The sequence below is a fragment of the Contarinia nasturtii genome, unplaced genomic scaffold (genome assembly GCF_009176525.2).
Source record: "Contarinia nasturtii isolate CC-2019 unplaced genomic scaffold, AAFC_CNas_1.1 Cnas_scaffold_285, whole genome shotgun sequence".
NCBI classification, from domain to species: domain Eukaryota; kingdom Metazoa; phylum Arthropoda; class Insecta; order Diptera; family Cecidomyiidae; genus Contarinia; species Contarinia nasturtii.
This window is the reverse complement of record NW_022197640.1, coordinates 1586920-1607861: the sequence shown is the minus strand read 5'-3', so window position 1 is coordinate 1607861 and position 20942 is coordinate 1586920. Positions and strand designations below refer to the sequence as shown.

Sequence of the window (20942 nt, the reverse complement as noted above, 5' to 3'; positions counted from 1 at the left end):
TGTGGATGATTTGATTGGTGGGGAATAAATAATGCGCTAGGAAAGTGCGCACATCTTTGAAATCCTTCGAACTATTACTGCTCTCCCCCTTCTTTTTGACTTTCTCTTTCTATCACTTCTATTCCGTATATATGCTGTATCCGTTCACAATCAACAGCTTGCAAGAGAATCGCAACGTCGATGCTCTATATTACATTGAATACACTAATACTTCATATACAAAGATTTCGTTTCCATTTAAGAATCGAACGCTCAAATTAACACACATAGGAATATTATTAACGAAATTCTTGCCATCTTTGCATTTGTTCTTCTGAAAGCGCTCAGTGACGGGGAAAGCGGCGAACAAACTGAATGGCCGATGGTAAACCATGGATACCGAACAGTATGTGTGTAAAATATCTTTGTCTTGTAATCAATAGCGAACGATATGCATTGATGAGAAACAATGAAATTGAACCGTTTTCATGTTATTTTCGCCAATTTACAATGAAAAAATAGTTTTAATGAGCTTAGAACCATTTACAATTGCGTCAACTGTAAAAATGCCCACGCAATTTGAGAAAGCACTGAAGCTGAAAGAAAGTCTACTTTATCATTTAATATATTGAATGTGTTTTACATTCGCAGCATGCCGGCAGCACTGCATTAAATAGTAATAACGTTAGTTGACGCGCGATATATTCAGCACGACGAGCCAAGTCATTTCTTATGTATATCAAATTGTTTATGAATTGGACGTGATAAGTGGATATCTTGTTGCCGGCACATAGTGATTTGCTTCCTCATAAAATGAATGTAAATTATGTGGGCGTTATAGAGAAATCGTCAAATTTTTCAAGAAAAATAGGAAACCTTAAATTTGAATGATTTAATTTCTTTAATATGAAAATGGGATGTACATAGCGCATATTCATATTTTATTCAATACCTTAATTAATTTGCTTGTTCGTGGTTTTTCCTTATCAAATTATGAGAATATTATTTTAAATGATTTAATGCAACACATTAAACACAATGCAAACGAAAACATGTTTTTGTGTGTAAACGAATTTTGGAAGAAGCCTCCATCTGCATGGAATGATCGAACAAAGGAACGCATACAACATTCTATCAACATGCTTACGAATTAATAAATTTTATGCGAAGCATATACACTCTCTCGCACGAATCTAGAATAACCAAAATTTATTGACAGCGTGGATTGCGTGCAATTGCCATTCTCCGGCCTTTATCAGAAGTATTTTGAATGTCGTCCTTCTCTATTAAATGCAACATTCAAATTCGTTCATCAACAATGACAAGAATTTTAATGAGCATTACGCATAATATTTGGAAAACATTACAATCGTAATAAATGAACAAAAAAAAATGTAAATAAAATTGCAAACATACACATAAATGTGGTATTTTTTGCTTTAAAATGTGCGCGGTCAAGCATATTGATAGGAACGCTTCGCGCAATTCATATCACTTTTTGTTGGTTGTATGTTTTGTTTATGTGAAAATTTACTATTTGACATTTTCGCATCATTCTCATTTGTGTTGTTTTCATTTACAACTGTCAACACTAAATTAACACGCATCGGGTATACCAAAACCATGGCGTCGTTCACTATGAAAACAAATGCTGTACAATTTGAATTGCAAAACGTTAACCGACCAGCTAAGTTGTTTTGAATAAAAAAAATGGATTCAATATTTTTTTAATTTTATTTTTCTGATCAATTCAATTTGTGAGAAGAGCAAAAAGATAATATTTTATAATAAAATAAAATCGATTACCAAACAATGCAAATGATTTTGATTTGTTTATAGAAGCTACTTTTGTAGATGGCATTTCGATGACAATTTGAACGCACCCTCGATAAGCTTGATAAGTCACAGACGAACGCAAACGCTGAGTTTATTACAGAAGAAAACGCCATTTTGATTCTCTATACCTAAACTAAAAAATCGTGAACGAATTAATTACGTCTTTAATTCTTGAATTTTGATATAAGTTCAAGGGCTGCATCGACCAATTATCGCCCCTGATATGGATAGAATGAATTGATAACAGTGAATATCAATAATTGTGCAGTGAACATTTTGAATGAATGCAATATATTCACATTTGGATAAAAAAAATTGACTCGTATTTTTTTTGTAATCGAATAACACACATTTTTTTCGCTCTGCTACTGTGTAAATGCTCGAATTATACAATATTGTTTATCGAATGACGTCATTGATGAATTCAAGGTCCTAAGGAAAATCAGTTTTTTTGGTAAATAAATTCCGTGCACTGATTTCATTTGTGTTTGTTTAAATTGAACGACCAAAGTGTCATAAAGTGTAATTGCGGCGACTAACTTGTTTTTATTACCTATATATATATTGTTATTTTTTTCTGGTGTTCTTTCATTCTGCCATTCGCTTGATTCGCATTCAACTTGAATCGATTCAATTTCGATTTCGTTTTTTTTGGAATTGCTTGTGCTGTGCTATTCGTACTCTCATCTCGTTTGGTGCCCTGTGATATGTACAAAATTTAGTGAGAGAAAATGTCCGTGCAACAATTTTGTTTGCGCTGGAACAATCATCAGCCGAACTTTATATCAGTGTTTTCATCACTTTTACATAATGAGGCTCTTGTTGACGTTACGCTAGCGGCTGAAGGAAGACAGCTGCAGGCACATAAAGTTGTACTTTCAGCATGTAGTTCATACTTTCAGGTATTTTTAAATTTTGCAAACATTAAACATTAGACTAGCGAAAATGAAAACACGAATGCATTGTGTGTGTGTGTGTTTGTGCCTTAGTGAAGAAAATAAATTTCTTGCTTTAGAAGATGTATGTTGTTATCGCCAGAGTTACATTCAGTGTTTCTGTTTTCTGTACACACTTCCGTTCTCATTGTTCGCGCTTTCTGTGTGGGTTCTGTTGAGCGCTTGATTGGCGTCAGTTCTTTGGAATATGTGCCTATGCATATGCACGCATATACTATGTGTGTATAGTAAGTATATCGGCACCTATCTATATATGCGCTGAATCCGCCATGATTGTTTGTATTTGCAAGTGTTTGGAGTGATTGTGCGAAATGTACACAATTTGCGAGATTGGAATTGTGTCTTGCTTACACACTTATATTAATAACTCCATCATTTTCTCCTTTTTTCCACACTTTCTTCTCTTTAAATTTTTTGTTTTGCTACGATTTTCCATAAAATATGACATCACATCGCCATGCCGTGATATATTAGTCGTTGTTCACAACCAATCCTTGCCAGCATCCGATTGTGATTTTGAAAGATGTCCAATATAATGATCTGAAAACGATGGTTGATTTTATGTACTATGGTGAAGTAAATGTGTCACAAGAGCAACTTCCACATATACTAAAAACAGCTGAAATGCTGAAAATCAAAGGTTTAGCTGAGATGCCCGATCCAGTTTCGCTAACCAAATCCGAAAGCAAATCATCCGATCAAACCGATCCGAACGTGCAAAATAGTGGCGTTGAATCAATGTGGGGAAGCAGCGAATCACAGCAATATCACCAACAGACACTGCAACATCAAACATCGCATCAAACCCAACAACAGCAACCACAAAGACGTTCTCCGACACCTGGCACAATATCACCCTCGGCAAATCGACGAAAACGGCTGCGAAAGGCCTCAACAGGTATGCATTTTTTTTGTTTTCGTTTTGAATTTCAGAAAACCAAAACGTTTGTTTTGATATATGTTTGTGTTTTTGTTGTTGTGTTATTTGTTTTTTGGCGGGTATAGCTGGTTCTGGTTCGGCATCTACTGAGCGCACATCGGAAGAACATAGCAGCATCGAAGGTCAAGCAGGTATAAATATGTGTCAAATTGATCCATTCTGTGGATCGGCACCAACAAATTTATCCCATAATATGAATACGAAAATAATCAAAGAAAGTTGTAACCCAGATGCCACAAATCAACCACATGACGCTACGCACGAAAACGTTGATGCTGGAAATCATTCGCATCACATCCATCAGATCGTGAGTATTCATAAAATATTTATTTTTGACAAAATTCGTGTTTTTATCACATTTTATTTTATTTCATTATCCATATATATTTTCTTCGAATTCTCTGTAGTCTTATATTAAGAAATCGGATGAATTGTCAAATGTGTCGCAGCAACAGATGCCCATAGATATTACGAGCCCAACTACGCCATCGGATCATGGAACTTCAGTTAGTTGTTCGCAATCACAAACACCACACGGTAGGTGGAATAGTTATCGCTTTTAGCATTTTCACCGGAAATGTTCTGCATATTCGTTGACAGCGTATAATGGATTTGGTCTGTGTTTCTCTGTTAAATTACTCATTTCGATTTGCCTGGAAACACAGGCGCAATAGAGTCGTGATTCGAAAATGCAGGACTTTTTCGAGATTCGAAAAATCTCAACATCTATCAATTAATCGAATTATTTTATTTAATGTCTCAACCATGATATCATTTTTATTTAAAAAAAGAAACATAATAATTTTAAACTCGGTTCGAACGGACGACGCGTATCGTTTTCTTTTTTCGTTCTCTCAATTGTGATTTCATTTTTGCCAGAAATGAGCGGCATTAACCCTTGATTATGTTGAATTCTTTCCGCTGTGTTTTCATATTTTTTTTTTCTCACAAACTCCTTGATTTAGATTTGCATGATATTCATAAACAAATACAATCATACACACTCATTCTCATACTTTTTCATCAAATGTCATGAATCGTTAAATGAACGGCACATTTTTTCTAAGTTTTCTTAGATAATTGCGTTTTGATTTGCGTTTTTTCATAAAATCGTTGTTATTGAGCCTCTCAGAATCTTAAGATTTCTTGTTTTAATATCATTGTTATTTATTTTGATATGGCACTCTAGCTATCTGGAAGCCAATTCGAACCACTACATCACACATATCATATTTATCGTCAGGCGTACGAGCAACCGTACACACTTTTATCATATAACCGAAATTGGCATAAGATAATCAAATCCATGCGTTTTTTTAATTAATTTTCTGTTTATACAATTCTAACATGATTTTTTTTATCTAATCGAAAGTTTTGAAAAAAAAAATAAAAAGACTTTATGTGAAGAAGTTTTTTGTTGGCACAGTAAGGAAACTGATTGTATTAGTTTTTTCTCATTTATACACAGAGAAGAGGAAAACTTAGGAAAAATACTTTCCCATAATTGTTTCTTCTCTTTGTGGTTGAGTGTGTTCAGTGCTCACTCAGTTATAATGAAAATAGCGTAATCGGGATCGTCCGATTCTCAACAAAGATGCTTTCAAATCCATTTGCATTTTTTTTACGAAATCATTCCATTTAGATAAGGCAAATAGTTGTATTTGTCATGCTCTTCGCAACAAACACCAGTTCATGAAATAATTTGTTTACTATACGATAATTGTTTAGCCAATTAGAATTTAACCAGTAAAATGTTGTTCAGAATGTATGCTTAGCAGAAGAGGCAAAGGAACTGAATGTTGAAGTTCATTGACACATTGTTTTTATTTTTCTTCCATGAATATTTTGTTTCAATACAAGCCACATTTTACAACACACACTCATACACACACACCGAATCATTTAAATTTTATTAATAAGATGTAAATACATTTGAATTGATCAGTCAAACTGTATGAACCAAACTTAAAAAAAAAAATAGATAAAAAAATGTAAATTAACCAGACAACAATTGAATGTTGAACGACACAACCACACATAAAAAAATCAATCAAACAGCGATTATCAATGTAAAATGAACAGAAGAAGATGAAAAATATGTGATTGTATGATTAAGACCTCTCAGATCAGACATCATTCTTAGAAAAATTGTAATGATTTTTCCACACGTTTAACATTTGCTGTTTTGTTGTGAAATCTATTTTATTGCGCACATTTGCAAGAGTGCGTTACCTGTTGCGCAATCTGGGACGAGGAGAGAGCTCTATAAACAAAAAAAAAGTACTTTTGTTTTCGTTTTGTGACCAGTTTTTTTCATTCAAGCAATATATGTATATTTTTCGTTTTTGGTTCTGTGAACATTTGGAGAAATATTTAATCAATAAGAGTTGACGTCTGTAATGAGATAATGGTCGCATTACTTGATTTTCTTTTACGATTCCTGAATTTTCGTACATACCGTTTCGTATATATCATCACACAAATTTTGTGCAGATACATTATGATGAAAAGAAGTTGAAGCAAGCAAAAATTTATACTTCACATCAAACAATACAAACAAGGAAACAAATTGTTTCGTTTTGCTAACTTAATCAACATATGATTTTTTTTCTTGAAATTTTTTTAAACATTTTATTTGAATTTTTTTTAATTATTTTATTTTCATGGAATTCATTTCAATTAGAATAAATTAAAAAAAAAAAAAAGAAAACACAAACTGATTTGAACAAAAAAAATAAACAAAATAAAAAAAGATGTTAGATTTTCGTGTCTTAATTTTGAAACTTTTTTTAATTTACAAAAAAAAATCAAATTTTGTATGGAAAATATGAAAATTCTTTAAAAAAAAAATCGATAATTATGCACAAAGTACGTGTTCGAAATTTACTGCATGCATTTGCCTTCGTATGGGCAATTGACCATTAGTTGATTTGAAATGCGTGGGCTGACAATATGTCGCCTTCCTTATTTCACTTCCATTTTATTTGTGATTTTCCATACAAAGTGTAGTTTTTTTTTTAAATATTAGAGACAATTCGGTACGCGAAACGAAAATTTTTAATTTTCCATACAAAATGCAAGCAACCGATTTTGTAGTAATTCGGTGAACATTCAAATGAACTTTTTTATCTAATTGGCTCTCATCCTCTCCCAGGTGTGCAATGGATCGATTCGAATTATAGATTTACACTATCAACATGTACGACAAATGTTGGACTAGCATCATCCGCACACCACAACAATCCGGAAGATAATCAACACACATCAAATACAGCTCCGACATCAAATACAGCTGTGTCATCGAATCACACTCAAATCCAATACGGATCGGCGTACACGAGTGGCCAGATGATAGCAAGTAATAAAATAAACCCCCCCACAAAAAAATGTTTGGCCTATCTGAAAATTTCTTGGTTTTCTCTGCATTTCATTGAATTTTACGGCAAATGTTATTTTTACGATTTGTAATACACCTCATTGATGACATTCGTCATCGCATTTCAATGTTGGATTTATTCTTGGTAAGGAATTACCGATATTCGATGAGCTCTGTTATTGATTTCATTCATTTTATGGTCTGCAAAATTGAAAAAAAAAATATCGAAAAAGTTAATTAATAATAAAATTAAAGTTTTATTAATAATAAAAACTTTTCCCATTTGATTACCACATCCATTATAATCTCTTTGGATATAATTAATCCCATTAGAAAAAAGTTGAACGATGGTCGTCTTCATTGATTTAATTCAAGAAAAGAAAAGAAAAAAAATCATCCGACATGTCAGCGATTCTGATGAGAATCACATTTGCCGAAGAATTTATTGAATTGATGCGTCGAGAAAATCGAGAAATTCTCTTAAACTAAACCAATATATTTTTTTTTATTCGTGCTGCTGATTAGCATTGAATCCAAATACTTTAGTCAATAATTATTCGGCGAGTTTATCGACACCGACATCTCCACAAGGAAATGACTCGAATATAGTACAATATAGTCAAGGACCCACTCCAAACCAGTCACCTATTAACTGTAAGGATAATGAATTCTTTTGGCTGAAAACATTTGTTTCGAATGAATTTTAATTGCATTCGGCAAAAACAATTATGCAAAAGATAATAGTTGATTAAAAAGACATTCAATCAAAATTCACATTGAATAATCTAATATGACAAAAAAACAGCATTTTCTTTTTGGGCTGTGGTCATTTTGGCTTAGCTTTGAAACTTTTTTTTTCCAATTCCATTATTTGAAACTTTCACAAGAGAACCAAGAAAAATTCAAATAATTGCATTGGATTAAAAATATCAGAGCTCACCCACATAGCCAGCCTAATTTCCTTATATGTCATTCAATTATTACGGTTTGATTTTTGTTTTTTTTGCCGAATTTGGTGAAGTTCAAACGAAAAACAAAAAAAAATTGTGAACGCACAAAATCGTAAGCTAAGCAAGAATTTTCTCAATCGCAGCTAGTGGAACTACAAATCAACAGTCACAACAGCCGCCACAGGCCGCACAACCACAGACCACATCATCATCATCAACATCCACTGCCACAACATCACAAGCCGCTCCAAAACGAAAGCGATCAGTTAATCCGCAAAGCGATGAAAATTTCCAGCGGGCACTGGAGGCTGTTCGTTATGGTGGCATCGGTTTTTGTAAGGCAGCCCGAATGTATGGTTGTAATAATCGAACGCTTTGGCTTGAATACAAAAAACGTGGCTATCCAATTAGTCGACCGAGCATAAAGAATCGAATCAAATTGGAACCGAATATGACACCGCCACCCACATCACCCACACCAACCAATGAAGAGAATACATCGATGGAAAACTATGAACACAATATGACACCAGGACAACAATCAACAATAAATATGAGCACGGTACCACCGCCAGCCGAAACATCAACATCAATTATGTGTCCACCGCATGCACATCCAGCAATGGGTGTGATGAGTTTCCTTGACACATCGCGTACAACGCATGTATCATTTGAACCACATCCAACCACACTGCAGCGCCAACGATATCCAGACGGAGTGAATGTTAATCCAACGGCCATAAACTTACAAGGATTAAATTTTAATTCAATGTAAACAAGATGACGTACATTTCCATTTGTGTGATCGTTCATTACGCGTCCATCGCAAATAAATTGATATCAAATTATCAATGTTCATCGAACCCACTCAAACACTACCGTCACCATACATACGGAGTAAAAAGCAATATCGATATTCGACAAAATGCACGAAAGTTCTGCATTGTCGCACCACTCTCGATTAACAACTTTGTACTTGAAAGGAGCACGATTGTAACTGGATAATTGATAACACAACGATTACGGACGTGTGTCGAACGGTTGTGCATTAGTCAGCATGACACCGATCTTGTGATAATCATCTGAACAATAGTTTCGTCTTCGAATAATTTTTCGCCATTCAAAATCACCAGTATCTCAACACAGCAACAAATGAAACAAAATCAACAACAACAACACATTCAAACCAAACAGAAACCATTTAAAAATTAAAATAGCAAAAAAAAAACCGAGACACAAATTTCAAAACCATATGTAAAACGATGTGACATATTCGATTTCGATACAGAAAATGTGAATGAATTTTTATAATAAACACAAGAAGGAAAGGACGATGAAGAAGAAGAAGGAGAAGAAGATAAAAAACTAATAATAATAATAATAATAATAATACTAATAATAATTATAATAAAAGGTGTTCTGTCTGTGTTACTGTCTTAATTTAAACTACTTGCAAAACAGTACATGTTTGAGGGTCAATATTTAATAGTTTGTGTCATCTAAACGAAGGATTTAAATATGAAAATAAAATGAAAAAATTCTGCATATATTCTGAATAGCGAACTGACAAGTATATATTTTCGTTTTCATTTCCAACGTTATCAAGCAACTCTATCGTATTTAGGCTACATAGCACAACACTTTTTTTCTGCTGCTCGTAAAACAAACAGAAATTAAGTCCTATATAATGAATTATAAAAAATAAATAAATAAATATTGAAAAGGATTTTACTTATATGCATATACATCTAGGAATTTTGAACTTGTTTATAAATGTAACTCTATACTTAAGGATGTGTAGCCATCATTTTCATTAGTTTATTTTTCAAATAAATTGAAAAGCAAAAGCGAAAAGTAAATTTTTAGTGCAGGATGAACAAGATAGAAGAGAATTTACCCACAAGATCGTAGGTAAAAATATAAAAATCGAATCCAGAATACAGAATCGCAACGGCAAAAATCGTCGAACAATTGCATAATATTGTGTGATGATTTCACAACTGATTTCATACACACACACACACACACACACACACACTCTTTTGAAAGTAAATTATATGTGTACTAGATTGTAAGATTTCAAATTGACCTATGGCAAAAATTTATACTAATAGTAACTATGTAGATGTTAACATATTATGTGACTACTAAAGTGAACAACAACAGACAAAACGAAATAACAAATAAAACTCTTATAATAAACATCCCTGATACATACACAGAGAGGAGGAACAATTTTCTTTGCTACTTCATATGTCATGCAGAAGAACGCTCTGCTTATTCTCATTTTGTTTTCATTTGGTTTTCATTTGGGCCAAAAGAGCCAATCTCGAATGTAATATGGAAGCTGCATAAAATAAATCAAAAACCACATAAACACTAATTGTGCTCATCCCATTTCATCATGCTTGATAGCTAAAAAAACACACACACAAATTGAAGAATTCAATTGTTTTTGCCATATTTACAAAAAAAGGTTATATAATATCTTTAATGGAGTACTTTTACTTAGGTCGTTCGAAGTGCTAGCTAGGTACTGATGAGTATTAAATGTTAGCGCTACTTTGATTACGGTAAAATTATGAGCATTGAGCCTAATAGCTCTTTTCAAATTTTGTAACTACACTGCAGAACCGACCAGATGAAATCCAAAGTGAAATAAATGCAATCAATAAGAACTGTTGATGCGCATATATCTTCCTACATAATTAAATACCAGTAAAAGCCAATTATTTTTCATCGCCATTCAATTGTGATTTTAAGAGAACTCTAACTTGTTAATATGAAATAAGAAAAGTTTTGCAATGTAAAAGACATTGGGCGAATCGATCTTCCCCTCTCCAACTCTCTCTCTCTCTCTGTCAGCAAAAGTATATTTATTTCCACATGAAAAAAAAAAACGTATGGAAGTGCCATATAAAATACAAGTTGAAGCTGCTTCATATCAAAAAACATATTTCATGTGACACAACAGAATATCGTTCGAATTGAATTCCAGACAATTTGGCCGATTGAATGTGTTTATTTTGTACCGATTCATGTTATCAAACGCTCATTTTTCTCTATTAATACAGAAAATGGCTTCTTTTGTATTTTTAGCATCCGAATTTGTCTTGGGTTTTACCGAATATACACGTATATAAATATATATATAGCTGTAATAGATTTAATTGCAATTTTAGTCATTTTGTAGCGCATACAAGTTGGTTAATTCTCTGTGAATTAAAAATAAAACTTTAAAATACAAACGAACGAGAATAAACATTTGATGTGTTAAACCTTAAGTCCAATAACCAAATGTTTCATTTTCCTAATTTTTTCCCCTCTTCTTTTTTGATAAATTAATTTGTAATTTAAATAATGCATATTTTTCTAAATAAAATCAGGTTATTTTATCCGTGGATAAATGAAATGAAAAGTCTAAGCAAACAACAAACAATCACACGAGAAATAATGTACGAACAAAAAAAAAATCATTTATCAGCCTATAAGAAAAATTCTGTAAATATAAAGTTCAATCGATATGCAAAATAAAAGAAAAAGTAAAAAAACTCACACCGATTGCTAATATGATTCATTCATTTGCATTTCATTACTCATCATCATCACCATCATCACCATGATCATCATCATTTCATTTTAAATTTACCTTTCTCAACGTTTACTTCTCGTTCATTCTGGCATATTTCCTATATTATTGCTTTTTTCGATGGCAATAATATTTTTTTCTTTTAAATGTTTTCCGTATTGAACAAAATATTGACGGATGTATTTCACAACATTTTTAGCTAAAAATTTAGTTGTACCTGGAGCGAAACGTGGAAGACCATTGATACGGCAATCGCGTATTAAAAAAGACATCGATCCAAGTCAAATGCCGTCCTCACCAGATGATATTGATTATGAACTGAGCTCGAGCCCATACTCACATCGTTTATCAGCCACATCGTCCGTTTCGAAAATGGAACGGCATGTGTCCGAACCATCGCCACGATTATCATCGCAATCACCGCCTCCATTATCTTCAACGGCAGCGACGGCGATGCAATTACTTACCGTACCACATGCTCCAGTTTTAACCAAGCAACACAGTGCACCAAGTCAATCAATATGTGATACGCAATTCTCTTATCATCGACAAGAGTCGCATTCGCATTTCTCATTGCATCGTCAACTTTCTCTGCCATCATCTCATTCGCCTCCGCCCGAACGTGGCACTGCCATTGATCCATTCATAGTTGCCGAGGAGAAGGATTCACATGCATCAGCGTCGGGCAGCAGTAGCCATTCGGTGCGTCCATCGGTCAGCACAAGTATATCGGTGACCGAACAAAAAATGCCTCATGATCTAAGTCCAACATTTGTCGTATCTGAACCGACCGAACAAGGTCCGCCACCGATGCGAGTCAGATCTGAAGAATTACAACGATCTGTTTCATCGCCACAGGTTTGTAATAATTTTCGCTTTCATCGTATTTTCCACCTAAAAAAAGAACAACAACTATATTGTCCACATTCTGCTTACAGCATTTATTACGAGAGATTTCATTAGAAAACCGCTCGCAACATTGTCCAGTTATTCGACCCGGTCCGGCATTAGGTTGTAATTTCTGTTGGAATACGATTGATGCACATGGACGTATTTTGCGACGCAAAACAAAATATCATTGTCCTGAATGTCAAACAAATTTGTGCATTGTGCCATGCTTTCAAGAATACCATGAACGACAAACTTCAAATGAACAACCATCAACTTCTTCGTCCAATGATACAGCAAAAAATTTGACAACACCATCTGGACTACGACATCATCCGAAATCAAGTTCACTGTCGTAAGAATTCAAATCGCACAAATGAATTTTATACCACCAAAAAATGCAATTTCATTCGCTTCACACAAACACACAAACATACATACATATGAAGTAATTGAATTTTAAAAAAATTCTGTAAAAGATGCGGATTAATCAGATGAACTCTTTTCCAACCGTGTTCCTAAATTCGATATTTATATATATATGTGTGTTATTGCAGATATTGACATAACTAACTGATCTTAAATCAAATGAAATGATATGATTTTAAATTAGAAAGTAGAGACAGAAAAGCCATCATTTTTTTGGGTCTTGGACTGAGTCGCAAACATTTCAGTATTTTATTTTATTTTTTCGAGATTTTTTTTTCGCATACTTTTGGCTAATCATTTTCTGAAAGTGATCTTCGATACATTTTTTTTACCGTTGTAGTTGTTCAACGCTTTGGCTTGACGACCTCTAGCTGGCTTTCAGTGAACATTTTCTTGCTTTTTGTTGCGAATGAAGAAACACAGCTTCAAAACGCACTTTAGAATTCATGTTTTTGTTGTAATTGCGACTTAGTTTTTGATCCCATCTGGCAACATGAAAAAGCAAATTCAAATTCCGGCAAAATTCAAATGTTTCAATCTGATTATGCTGTATGGCCCAACGCAAAATTTACTGTAGAGAATCATATCCTTTAGCAAAAGTACAAAATAGACAACCTGAGAATTCCCGATGAATTCAAAAAAAAAAAACATTGTTATTGTTGTAATTGCAAAATTCAAAATGCGATTTTTTAGGCATACATTCAAACAAACTTAAACATACATAAACGAATTAACTAAAAAAAATACTGTGTCGTATATGAAAAAATATATGATAGTAACATGGTAGTTCAAAAAGCACAAATGTTCAATGTTTTTTCTTTGATGTTTTTGAGTAGTAAAAATCCAATTTTTTATCAAATTGAAATGTGGGACGAACAAGTGAACGAGTTTACACTAAGGGATCATTTTTAAATCTCCTTTGAATTGCATCACCAAATAAATAATAAATATTTGCGAGAAGTATCTTGGTAAAATTGACAAAATATGGTGCCATTTAGCAAACTAAAACATATATTAAAAATAACATAGTCTTCTGTCATTTTGATGACATTTAAAACAAAAATACCAAACAAATCTTGTAAAACCAAAAACCAAACTCGAAAATGTAACAAAACAACAAAATAAAAAAAAATCGTTTTTTTCTGTTGTGCACGAAACATTAATAAATATGTACATGATTAGTAATAAAAAAAATAGTTTAAAAAAAGAAAAAAGTGAACAAACGAAAATTTGGTAAAAAAAAATCATAAAAATCCATCGCAACCGAAATCCAATTTTGAATGCAAAAATAAAATTGATGTTGTTATTTTTGTTGTTGTACCATAAGGGAGCTTAAGGCTCATCCAATAAAATAATCATCATAGTAGAAAAGTCTTATTTGTTGAAAATGAATCAAATTAATTATAAGACAATTTAAGAGAAATACATACATCATACAAGCAAACCATGTGTGCATGACAATCTGAAAGAGTTAAAAAAAAACACTAAAATGGAGCGAAATAAAATGGCCAGTAGAGTTTCAGCCATCTATATAAGCATCAAGTCAATTGCGTTCACACATAAACACACACTGCAATACTACGTACATGTATAAAATTGGTATTATTTAAACCCATGAATTGTTTTATGGATTAGTTTTTTTTTTCATTATATTTAGTAGGGATGGTATATACAGTGTCTCTGCATGAGCTTGATTTCACTTATACTAGTCAAGCTCCAACACTTTAAATAGCCAGTTTTGGTTCCTTGCTCAAGATACAAATCATCACTGTATACAGATGAAAATCTTTTACTCGTGCTTATTGGAAGCTATGCTAGTAGCAATAATGACTCATGCGGAAGAAACTAGATACACTGCTGCCAAAGTACACAAAACAATTGAAATACAAAATAAAATGATCCAAACCGCAAAAGATTCTCTATCAGATAGAAGTTTTGAATATTAATATTTAAAATTTGGTAAACACGGGTCTTATTTTAAAACAATGATTGGTTTAATTAATATATTCTTTAGCCGAAAATTTAATATTGAGCAAAGCGAAGAAAATGCATAGATATAAATATATATATATATGACAGATAATTAGTTGTGTAAATTATAATTTATTTTACGTTGAAAATTAAAACAACAACAACAAAAGTTGTATAAATTATCATGCAATTTTGACCGAATTGGAAACCAAAAACTAAAATTGTAGCTCTTAAATATTTCTTTTGATTAACAGATATTGGAGATTAAATGAAAATACAAATGCGATTCCGCAATAATTCTTAAGGAAAGTATTTTTTTTAAATATTTTGTTCATTAAGAAAAAGGAATTACTCGACAAATGTTTATTTTTCTAAAAACGTAAAATCATTGACAAAACCACCATTTTTTTCTATCGAACTGAACTCAATAAAAAGAAATGATGCAAGAAACAAACAAAAAAAATCAAAAACCAATGGATATTTCATCGGATATTTCAATTTTCATTACTTTTTTTACATTTATTCGTTTTTTTAATAAATTGTGCACTTTTTTTTCTTTCTTTCTTCTTTATTTCGTATAATGAACATTTTTTTACATAAATTTTTCAGCGGTTTTATTTTTCGATTTGTTTTGTGGAAATTTCTTCCGACGCTGGATTCGCATTTCTAAAATTGGGGAATTGTTCCCATGGTGCTGACAAATCAAATTTACGGAATTCCTGGGCCAACTCCAATGGTTCACATACTACACGTTGTTTTTCATCATCATAGCGTACCTAGAAAGAAAAAATCGTATTTCCGTTAATTTTTCATGATGACTCTTTTTCATCTTGAAATATCAAATTTTGGTTTTTTTCATTTTACTTACCTCTACGTAACCCGACAACGGGAAGTCTCGGCGTTGTGGATGTCCTTCGAATCCATAATCAGTTAAAATACGACGCAAATCAGGATGATTTGCGAAAAATACACCATACATATCCCAAATTTCTCGTTCGTACCAATTGGCCGCTTGGAAAACTTCACAAGCTGATTCAAGTGGTGTCAATTCGTCTGTGTATGTTTTGACACGAATTCGAGAATTGTAACGTAGTGATAGCAGGTTATACACAATCTACAAATGAGAATGCGAATCAACATTTATTATGTAAACTTTGTCGAATGAATGAAGATTTAAATAAAATATTTTTTTTTTTACAAAACTCACTTCAAATCGATATTTTCGGCTCGGTACATCCATGCCAGCAATGTCAGCCAAACTGGCAAACTGAGCGCTGTGATGATCTTTCAAGAATTGTAGCGTTGGAATAATACCTTCCGGAGCTACTAAAACTTCCAATTCATCACCGGCCGTCAATTGAACCTTTTGTACATACTTTGGTAAACATTCGGCTACATATTTTCCAAAATCTGTCAAATTAACACGCGCTGCTTCATCTGGTTTGCGGACCGATGCTACAATTGAAAACAAAAAATTGGCATTGATTACGAAAACATGAAAAAATTTCATTGTATTGGCAACAAAAATTAACATACGTCTCTTGTCTTCAGCTTTTGTTACTTCCGATGACAGTGACCGCACTGTGATCGAATTGATTCGACTGGCAACTATAAAAAGAAATCACACGAAACCGAAAATGTTTATGATTGATATTGGAATTAAGAGGGTTTCTCATATGTACTTACCATTTGCTAATGGTAATCCACTGCGTAAATTGGTGGATAGTGTTCGAAGAAACGATGCCATCGGAAGCAAGTGTTGTAGCTAAACTTTTCTAAATTCTATTTTGTATGAAATTTGACAGATTGAAAGAAAATATGTTTATATAATAATCAGCAATCATGCCAAACGTACTGAACAGATATCATATGCTGGTAGCTCGTGAACTCACGAGCCTATTAAGGCTCACATTTTAGTACAATCGTGAAACCATAGATGGCACTCCAAATATCGTTTATACCAAATTTAAGCGGTCCATTCTATAGTTTACAAAAAAATGTATATTTAAAATTTCAACGGAAGCAGAGTTGTTGTAAGAGCCAATTAAAAAAATAGAATCATGATTAGATTAATATTCGACTTATAAAGTCAATGATTTTGATTGAGTGTCATCCAGTTTTCTTTTAGTATTGGCAACAATTTAAACTTTTGGAGTACCGTTTTCTTTGAAGCCAGGCTCAATTTTGATTGGCCGAAGTTTGCAAAACTTTTATTGAAGTGCAATCGATAGAATCTTCGGAACAATATAATATAATTTCTTGAGCATGTTTACAAAATTGACTCTGCCAAATATACGTTTGAAATAGTAAGAACATAACTAACGAAGAAAACTTGATTGATGTTTAACGATGTGTGTACGGAATTACTTAAGCAAAAGAAATTAAACATATTTTCTTCCTTATGTGATGAAAAGAGGCAATTAATTTTTTTTTTTAATTCTAATTGGTACATTTAGTCAATCCATTCCGCAATCAAATTGTCTGTTATTGTTTGACAACTAAAAATGATTATTTTATTTTGATCAACGTAATAAATAAAATTTAATATTTTGAACACATAAATTGAGAAAGAAAACTTATATGAATTATAAAATATTTGAAAATTTATTTATTTAATTATTTTTTTTTGTACAATTAGTAATTATTTAATAGACTAGTCCCGACGGGTTCGAAAAAAACTTATACGAACGACCGATAATAGTTGGTCGTTGATGTTCGTGCCCAGCTTTGCTAGGGGGATACACGGGATCTAATATTGCTAATTTTTTAGAAAATATAACGCGTACATTTGACCAGTGACCGGTTCGCACATATTTCTATGCCTGATAGCTATGCTAAGCATAGCGGAGACGCAAGCCGCAACGCACCCGTCACCATTCGATTCGAGCTATATTGTATGCGCACGGTCGTCTGCATAAACGAACATGTGTATTGTTCATATAGAGTGAACGGCGATGCGTCGGTTGCGTTTGCGGCTATGCTTGGCATATCTATGCTACCTAGCGTATTTAGGCAAGCATAGAAATATGTGCGAACCGGTCACTGCATTTGACAGGACCGAATAAGTTTTAATTTTTCTAGTTTTTAATTTTGTGTTTACCCCCTAGGAGTGTTGCTTAAAGTGAACAATGAAAGCACTAGTAAAGATATAGAGTTCTGAATTTCGATTGGGCATTTTGATTTATTCCATAAGTGGTTTTTCATTAATTTTTTCCTCATGGACCCTGTTTTTAGAAGTTGAAAATTTCCACTTCAAAGTTCGAACATTTTTTGGGCGGATTTCGATTCCGCTCACACTTTGTGGTTGGATGAAAAGCGCATAGAAGATAAAATAAATGAAGCTGCACACATTGTTAGTTTGAATCTAGGTGGAACATGTAGTTGCAGAGTCATGGAGAAACAAATTGTTTTATAATTTAAAAAACCGGAACAAATTTTAATCTTAATGAATTCTTTTATATTCATTTTAAAATTAGCTTTTCAATGATATATAAATTATCTAATGTTGAGACATGTTTGATGGTGTTTTACGGCCATTTGGCCGAAACATAAAAAATGCGGGAAAAATCTTAGCAAGGTTTAAACCAATTCTACGAATTATTTAAATTTTACCAGATAGCTGCATGTCCTCTTTCTAACGGTAAGTGGCTTATTGGCTGTTTAACGCTCATAGCATTTGATAACAACATTTAATCATAACATTTGCAGTGGAAAAGAAAGCTTTTGGGTCTGAACTCAAGTCAATAATTCTCAGAAATCAAAGTATGGTTCCACGTTTACATTAAGCCTTACGGCCAAAGAACTGGTAGTGTATTTTTAAATCTTCAATTTTTGGAAGCAATTTCAATAGAGAGCTTACGTACACTTATGAATCGCAATATTGTTAACATGAAAGATCAACTTGTTGGAAAATTGCTTCGCGTATTACAAAACTGAACGTTTTTTTTATTTGAAAGGGATCACAACTAGAAAATAACAGATGTGTGGTAACAATATTAACAAATAGACTTCGTTTACTTTAAGGTGACACACAAGTGGTTGTTGAATCTCAGGTTACCATTATGAATTTTTTTATTGAATTAATTATGGTCGGAGTGGATGAGTTTGTTTGTGCGAATATTCGAGATTGAGAAAGAGAGAGAAAATCGTAAATAATCCATGAGATGCTCTAAATATGATGATATCTATGATGGTATCGAAGTAAATCGCATACATTCGTCAAAATCAGTGTTCAGCGAAGTTGAATACACAATAAACTTTTGGATTCTTCATCGTATTTTTCATGCCTTTCTTACGCCACCGTCGTTTTTTTTCACTCTTCGAACGGCAACCGGTTAAATGTGATGATAATTCTATAACGAATTTCATTGTGTACCGGCTACACGTTGCAGCATAAAAAAATGAATGGAAAGGATAGAGAGGGGGAGAAAAAAAACGTAACGCGCTGAAATCGGATGTATGATATCGTCTTTTTTCTCATTTATAAATAGACATATACAAACGTCTAATACCATATAATCGCACATAAAATCAGAAGATAGCGGATGAATCTGCATTAATTTCCGTTCGAATCGGGAATATTTTTCGCCTTTTCTCCTTCATCCATTGTCATTTTGCAGAAAGTAAACGAACTGGAGTACGATTGAAAGAAAAACGTATACGTTGTTTATTCGATCATTTTTTTCGTAATGTTTTTTTTTTTTTTTTTTGCTTCTTTAGTGTTTAGAACTTTTTTTCTGTTCCACTTCTCAATCGTTTTTCTATCACAATAGCGATTTGGATTTGCGCGATTCATTTTTTTAGCTCTTTCTTCTTCAAATAAAACTTCTTTATCATATAGTTTGTGAACTGTGTGTAATGGTATCGAAAAGAAAAGAGATTATGTATGTGAATGGACTGAGATAGTGTTCTTTTGTCATCACAATGGGGAAATTCGTTCAGGCGCCGCAATGAAATTATCAAGAAAATCTGGTTGGAACACATTTTTACCGTGTCGATATTCGTGAATTCCTTATCGTTTCAAAGGTCACACAGATGTAACAATATGGATGTAAAATTTTTAATTCGAATCCCAAATTTGACTTGTGCATGTTTGCATGCCAAAATATCGACAGCGTTGACCCTTATGTGCGATGTTCTTCGTAGACATTTTTGCAATGTTGCCAAATTAATATTGAAAATCGGAATTCGAGTAGACGGTTTTAAGAAACAAACTATGTTTTAAAAATAAACTTTTCAATCATTTATGACTTGATATTGATTGATTCGAAAGTGCGAAACTATTTTTTCCTTTAGCACTCATCGGCTGTTCTAAATTTTTCTTGAAATAATGGTATTATCTCCCTTCATTGAATAATAATTGATTTTATTCGCTTGTCAAGTGACATATTGTTAGTTGTACTCATTATTTGGGACAATTTGTTTGAATTTTGTGAAGTTGTGTGATTTGTCGTTAGAATGTGATAAAGAATAGCAGCCGCCCGGGACACACAGCAGGAAGGTTTTAATCTGCATATATGCAATTTGAAACGGGATCGCGTATCGAATGTGATTATCATAAATAATTTAAGAGCGTTTGAAACATATAAGTATCAAGATGTTTACTTTGTCAGCATAAAATAAACAGTATGCACACCATTGAACACTTGAAAATAACATTACGCTATTCGTTCAAATCGGAAAATACTATTGCAAGGCGGTAGAAAATTTCAAGGAGACTGAGAAAGAGAGAAAAAAATACATCACATGCAACAATGCATGTATATTCCGTCGATGCACATTGCACACTCTGTCGCCACTTCAAAGAGCTTGAGAGTAGATTCAGTTTTGTTTGTTGTTGTCACCGCGCCGTTATTTTGTCGACTTTTTAACAACCTGTCCTGTTTGGATACTCTTGTATCTCTGTCTTTCTCTCTCTATTTGTATGTGTTTTTTTTCTCGTATTTATTGGTAGTGTGTTTATGTCATTTCATTTTTTATTTTCGGGAAAAAAGCAAACTCCCGTTTCTATCGGTAGTTTTGGCCATAA

At 32.9% G+C, this 20942-nt stretch overlaps 2 protein-coding genes across 3 annotated transcripts; one reads left to right on the top strand and one right to left on the bottom strand.

Moving 5' to 3' along the window:
* Positions 1–1905: 1905 nt before the first annotated feature.
* Positions 1906–14991, top strand: LOC116337347 (broad-complex core protein). 2 transcript variants are annotated; one of them, XM_031761785.1, is made up of 8 exons: positions 1906–2269; positions 2538–2717; positions 3246–3669; positions 3777–3842; positions 3942–4018; positions 4119–4248; positions 11826–12484; positions 12565–14991. In XM_031761785.1, exons 2-8 carry the CDS (start codon positions 2547–2549, stop codon positions 12871–12873), a joined length of 1836 nt encoding a protein of 611 aa, XP_031617645.1. In that variant the 5' UTR covers positions 1906–2269; positions 2538–2546; the 3' UTR covers positions 12874–14991. The 2 variants fall into 2 exon arrangements, with proteins under 2 accessions (XP_031617645.1, XP_031617646.1); XM_031761786.1 differs by lacking the exons at positions 11826–12484; positions 12565–14991 and adding exons at positions 6866–7069; positions 7613–7741; positions 8181–10260 and having other exon boundaries at positions 1921–2717.
* A 469-nt stretch (positions 14992–15460) lies between these two features.
* Positions 15461–16737, bottom strand: LOC116337584 (NADH dehydrogenase [ubiquinone] iron-sulfur protein 3, mitochondrial). The gene is made up of 5 exons (XM_031762263.1): positions 16601–16737; positions 16451–16522; positions 16122–16369; positions 15783–16028; positions 15461–15690 (listed from the first exon to the last, which is right to left on the bottom strand). Exons 1-5 carry the CDS (start codon positions 16659–16661, stop codon positions 15529–15531), a joined length of 789 nt encoding a protein of 262 aa, XP_031618123.1. The 5' UTR covers positions 16662–16737; the 3' UTR covers positions 15461–15528.
* Positions 16738–20942: the final 4205 nt, after the last annotated feature.